Here is a 7074-nt window from a genome sequence, read left to right as displayed (position 1 = left end):
ATTTATTGCCGGCGGATTCCGCATCAACCCGGGATTTTCGTGCGAGGGCAGACTCTACGGCTTCTATGCTGACGTCGATAACGACTGCAGGGCCTACCACGTCTGCGAACCGGTCGAGGATGAAACGGGGACGGTAGGGAGGAATTGCTTTATTTTTGTTTTTTTTTAAGGGGTTTTTATATATACTGGTATTTATTTATTTATTTATATACATATATATTTTATTTATTATTGTAATATATATATATATATATATATATATATATATATATATATATATATATATATATATATATATATATATATATATATATATATATATATATACTATTCAAACTGGATACTGTTTTATTAGTTACAAGCTTTCTTGTATTTATATATTTATTTATATACATATATATTTTATGTATTATTGTAATATATATATACATATATATATACACACACACTCACACACATACATACATAAATAAATAAATAAATACACACCTACATACATACATACATACATACACACACACACACACACACACACACACACACACACATATATATATATATTGTCCTTTGACACTCTGTGCCTGAGTAAATCAATTTTCCTTTTTTTAGATTAGCGTGACTTATCGATTAAGAGGCGATATACAGGTTTATATACGTTTCCTTTTACCTGGAGTCTGATTTATTTGTGGATAGACATTAGAATTTTAACTTCCATTTATCTTCACTAAATATCTCTATGATTACTTTAATTATATGTAAAGAACTTAGGTTCTATGATTCGTTTTAGTCTCTAAAATAAATAATTCAAGTCCAAATAAGTGACATTTTTAGATATCCATCATTTCAAATGTTTTCACATACACAGTGAGTAATCTTTTTTACTGCAATGAAAGCAACTTTACCATGCAAGTCAGTGATACTGTATTTTGCTACATCATTGTTCTACAGTGTAAACAAACACCTGTGCTTAGAGATACATACTGGGATGTAGTGTGTGTGTTTGTGTGTGTGTAAAATCTTTAAAGCTAATCCTTATTGACACTTTGAGAGGATCATTATTTGTAAACGGCCTCATATTTCCTTATATTTGGACAATATCAAAGCAATCGACTCAAAATATCCACATTTTATGGAAGAGAAGAACAAGATAAAAAACGTTGCAGTATTTGGGAGACTATCATCAATCTAGTCACTGGTAGCGATAAAAAAAATGTAGAGAATTTGCAAAAGATAAAGTTTTACAACGTTTGGTAGCGCCTGAAAGTGATCCCAGGCGAGATTTCTCTGAGCCTAGCTGTGTGTTGAAAAAAATTTATTATGGTTGCCACGATTAATTTCACTAACTGAAGAATGATATAAAGTGGACTATGATCGATTCTTATTCAGAATATATATATATATATATATATATATATATATATATATATGTATATATATATATATATATATATATATATATATATATATATATATAAACACACACACACATACATAAATACACCTGAATGCCTTTGTTCTGTTTTGTCGACGTATTTTTGTGGATGCTGATATTCACCATTATTACCAAATGAAAACGAACCACTGAAATAGGTTTGAGTTTAGAAGCGACTTGCATTGAGCCGTTCAAACACATTTGTTCATTGACTGTGATGTTCATCTGAATAAAAAAATTTAATTATTCTGTTCATCCTTTGAAATTTTTTTTTTTATGATTCAACACTGACAGTTTGTTGGATAGTTAACAGTTTATATGAAAATTTAACCTGTATTTAATTCAAGTTTTATAACATATTAGGCTTTTATATAGCTTTGAAATTTCTAAAAATTATATTATAGAAGGAATAAAAAACATACCCTCCAATATGGATTATGCAAAATAAGTTAAGTTCAATAATTAGACTCCAAAGACTTCAAGAATGCGGGATTCTTTCGAATCCCACAATCTTGAAAAAAAGGGACTGAAATTCTGACATATTATGGGGAAAAAAGTTACATAGACCAGAAACAGGCTGCGGACCAATGGGACAAGGACAATATCTTATCAGGGCGTGTATGAAGAAAGTTTAACATTCTCCATCATCAGGGTTTGGACGCGCGTTGAATTCAGATCACCAAATTGCGTGTCTTTTGAAATTCCCTGCTGCATATGAACAGGCTCATTTTGGCTTTGGGAACTGATGGATACTAACAGAAACATAATACTGTTTCTTTTAATTTTTCCATTTGTATTCCATATTTTTATATATATATATATATATATATATATATATATATATATATATATATATATATATATATATATATATATATATAAATATATATAAATATATATATGAATGCAGTTCTTTTACAACATAAATACATACATAAATGCATTAATGGGTTGAAAATATCAAAAACAGTATAAATATTTTAATATTTACCTGAATACTGTATGCATTGTTTTTGAGAATTAAACACAGGAATAAATGAAAGTGTAATTTATCGTATTGTGAATAAACGAATAGACAGACGATCAGGTTTAGATCAAAGTATATTAAAGAGGGAAATATACATTCTGTTCATCAATGTACATCGAAAACTTATTACCGAAGGGAGAAAAATAAATTCAATTTTAGTATTTTCATACAAAAGGAAACCCCTGCTAAACGGAATAACAACAAGAAAGAAACAAGGCTTGCAGTCGGAACAGCCACAAAGGAACGTAAAGTAAGGCGGATTCGGGCAACACTTGCAAAGCGCTGAAATGCTTGGGAAATGTTTTGGGTCTGCATGTATAAAATCGGTCTGAATTTCAAATTGCTCCCTCCCTTCCCCCCTCCCTCCCTGGGAGGTCGGGCTGCTTCCCTATTAATGTGTTGGTCAGGGTTATTACCGAAGGGAAAAATAAATTCAATTTTACCATTTTCCATGTGCAAAAGGAAACTGTTTTCCTTTTGAAAACGGAATCAAACCCTCACATGGAATAAATATCTGAGCGAATTTCGGAGCCGGGAATAATTTGAACGGCTTGTGGGCGTCACGGGAACGTTAAGTATTGGTCTGCTTCAAACGTGTGTTTTATATTTCTTTCAACGATAATAATAATAATGGGAAAATGTTTTGGGTCTGCATAATAATAATATAAAATAATTATTATTCTTATTATTTTATTATTATTATTATTATTATTATTATTATCCCTCCTGAATATGGTGGTCGGGTTTGGTTCATTATTAATAGATTTGGTCCAAGGGTTCTGAACGGATAACTACAAGATTAATGCAACCAAGTGTTTTGCCATCATTTCAACAAAACATGTTTGAAAAGGGCTCCAGTATATTATTATTTATTATTAATTATTATTATTATTATTCATTATTATTATTATTATTATTAATTATCTGAAGATGAAACCTGTTTTATGGAACAAGCCCAGCGACCATTTATAAGTTTTCCAAAGAATATGGTGTTCTTTAGGAAGAAGTAAGAGGACGTAAAGGGAAATAATTTAAAAGAAGAGATCCTGCTTATTGGTCTGAAAACAAATGAGTAAATATTTTTTTATATTAAAATGCAAGGAGAATATTATTAGGATATAATGCATTGCATCTTCGCTTGAATGAAGTTCCAATTAATAAAGAAAAACAACGGTTAATATTTTTAATAATGCAGATTCATTTTTTTAATAATAATAATTATTAATAATAATAATAATATTATTATTATTATTAATATTAATAATAATATTATTATTATTTTTTAGAATGTATACAAACAGACTCACACTTGGTTTTATAAATCAGTATTAATTTTTATATGCAACTGATTTTCAGTTTTCGTAGAAAGGAAATCCCCGAACAACAAGAATATGTGAATTCTGAAAATATGTCTTGTCAGTCTGAATAGAAAATCTTTATTTATTGCAAATGTTGGGAACAGCGTTGAATGCATTTAGTGTACCAGTGCATTACTAAAAGTACCCTGCATTAGTAACTCGTTTTCTGGATTAAGTTTTAGAAGAATAAATGGAAGTACGATTTTTCGTTTCAAGAAAAACCGAATTGATAGTTTTGAAGCAGGTCAAATGTACACAATTGTTGTTCATTAGCATTATATTTTCCATTACTTTTTGACTACAGGCAGAAAATTCTTCTTCATTATCTTATTTTTTTCACAGCTACGTGTTCTTCAACATGGGAACAAAATTTAATTAGTTTCTGTAACAGGTGTGAATAACAGATTTTACTTGAAAGAAAAATTTGTCCCTTAACTAAGAATTTATCAAGATTATCTCTCCAACTGAAAACAGTGATTTGCATTCCAAATATTTATTTACAGCAGATAAGCATCTATACAGTTTGCATATCCTGTGCTCATAATAACCTTTGTGATTCAGTCAGCTGTAAATCGTATTTCATAAATTTTTTTTTACACTATCCTGAAGGAAGTCATATATCCCTTCTCGTGTCAACCTTAGTTTTAGCAAGTATTAAATTTAATTTACATGACCTTTCAGTAACTGACTCCTGGTTAAACAGGGAACGTTCACATGTTTCGGGAAGATAATTCAAGATCTTGCAGTAAAACTTCGGGAAACGATGAGATAGTAATTCTTGTACAACTGCAGCCATTTCCAACATGAAAGGACAAAGAGTTTGAGAGAGAGAGAGAGAGAGAGAGAGAGAGAGAGAGAGAGAGAGAGAGAGAGAGAGAGAGTGTATGTACATCTAGTTTTCCACTTTTTTCTTAAAATGTTATTATCCTATATTAATTATAAACTATATAAGTTCTTTATGTATCCATTTAATTGCTTTTCCAAGGGGTGATTCTCATAAAGTAGCTTAATCAGATTACTGTATACACAGAGATGAAAGAAAATAACAGCTCTGCATACAGAACATTCAAAACACACCCTAAAACAAGGTTGTACTACGTGTGTGTAAAAGAACACACTCATACACTTAGACAAATGCACACACACATACACACACACATATATTTTATATATGTATATATATATATATATATATATATATATATATATATATATATATATATATATATATACATACACATTTATATATTACACAAACACACAAGAAAAACAGCAATTATCAGGCATCGAATTCTATAACCTACATTTCATGCAACCTCCAGAGAAACACGCACATACACACACACACACACACACACACACACACACACACACACATATACATACATATTTATACATATATATACATATATATATATATATATATATATATGTATATGTATATGTATATATATATATATATATATATATACGCACACACACACACACACACACACACACACACACATATATATATATATATATATATATATATATATATATATATATATATATATATATATATATACACACACACTTGCATTAACACACATATATACCACACAAGACAAAATAGCAATCATCAGTCATCGAATTCCATGACCTAGTTTTCATACAACCTCCCAGAAACGCCATCACGTTGATTGTCAATTGTTTCTCTTGCAGGTGGTCGAAACGGCGCATTACACATTCATGTGCGGTCAGGACACCGTCTTCGACCAGCAGCTGATGTTATGCGGTCACCGGGACGAGGCTTTCCCGTGCAGCAATGCAGCTTCCATTTACGACGAAACGAACTTGCAGCTGAGGCAGGAGATTGAAGCCAAGGAAAAAGAGGCAAAACTCAAGAAGGCCATCACTGTTGTCGCGAACTGAGGAAGAAGAAGAAGAAGAAGAAGAAGAAGAAGAAGAAGAAGAAGAAGAAGAAGAAGAAGAAGTTAGGAAGAAAATGATGTGGTTGTAAATCTGATAATTTATAATTTATTGCGTAGAGAGATTTTTCGTGATTTTGCATATTTAAGTGTACGCAATCTACCGACATGACTACCATATTATTACACTAATAAAATATTTATACTTTATTTTACCGTTAAGTACTGATGTTGTGTGATTTTCCTATATGCCTGTCTGTACATTTCTGATGGAAGAAGTTTGCAACGTTCTCAAACATTCTTTGGTATAGAAAATATTCGCCAAATTAATATTTGTGTATGTCTCTGATCTTTACAAGATTCACACGTTCTTGAACAAGGAATGGGGAGTCCTGCATTTAGAATTTTATTTATTTTATTCGTACGAGTGCAAATGGAAGACTGAGATTAACATATATATATATATATAGCGTGAATTTGATATTAAGCGACATTTGTAGCTTCACGATGGGGATATTCCCGAGGTAGCGTGAATTTGATATTAAGCGACAATTGTAGCTTCATGATTGTATATAAATCACGGTGTGATAAAAATTTCATATATGTATATCCATAATAATTACGGATAGTTTAGGTTAGGAAGCTTAATTATTTTTTGAGTTCCTTATCTCTGGCTGACGTAAATTCAGTCTTAAGTTCGTGCAATACCATCTCCCTCAGTAAGCTTCTTAATAGCTTGCCCAATTTATGGAAATTAAGTGTTTTTGAAGAGGATTTTACAAATCCTGTCTATTAACTATTAATTTATAAAAAAAAGTAATAACTCTCTAACGCTTCTCTAGTTCTCTGTAGTATAAGCTTAAGAGATTAGTGAGAGCAACAAATACATACTTTTTCAGGATGTTTTTGTTTTGGTAAAATTATCACTTGATTTTGTAACACTTTTAGCTAACTCTGTATGTAAGAACTTTTCACTTACCAACAAACACGTCTTTGTCGTTCTTTAGGAAAGAATCATTGCATTTGTAATAAGTATTTTTTTATGATTGCTTTTAAAAGAAAAGATTTTGTTGAAGTACTGAGTACTCCTTTGCCTAATTCAACTAAGGTCCTACTGCAGACCTAACGCATTCAGGAAGTGCTGTACATTATAAGACAATTGCGCCAGATATGTTTATTTTTCAGTGACTGAGTTATTTATCATAGAACAGTAAAAAGAGAAAGATTTTACTGAAAATAGCTGAGCTTCGTTTACCCAGATCAAAATAGGCATTGGATACCATAGATTCCAGAGGTTGTACCTGGATAATTTACAAACATAAACCAGTAAATTCACTTCATAAAATT

At 30.6% G+C, this 7074-nt stretch overlaps 1 protein-coding gene across 6 annotated transcripts in view; it reads left to right on the top strand.

The window, feature by feature from the left end:
- Positions 1-5954, top strand: part of LOC136833670 (uncharacterized) — a 59743-nt gene extending 53789 nt beyond the window's left edge. For 5 of the 6 annotated variants that reach the window (XM_067095839.1, XM_067095840.1, XM_067095837.1 and 2 more), the window contains exons 2-3: positions 1-133; positions 5522-5954. The exon at positions 1-133 is cut by the window's left edge. In XM_067095839.1, the coding sequence (XP_066951940.1) occupies positions 1-133; positions 5522-5731 (343 nt within the window). In that variant the 3' untranslated portion in view covers positions 5732-5954. The remainder of the gene's footprint in view (positions 134-5521) is intronic. The other variant, XM_067095836.1, reaches the window with a different exon arrangement.
- Positions 5955-7074: the final 1120 nt, after the last annotated feature.

Source organism: Macrobrachium rosenbergii, chromosome 52 (assembly GCF_040412425.1).
Source record: "Macrobrachium rosenbergii isolate ZJJX-2024 chromosome 52, ASM4041242v1, whole genome shotgun sequence".
NCBI lineage: Eukaryota > Metazoa > Arthropoda > Malacostraca > Decapoda > Palaemonidae > Macrobrachium > Macrobrachium rosenbergii.
Note: the sequence above shows the minus strand (reverse complement) of the source record. Positions and strands in the feature narration are given on the sequence as shown.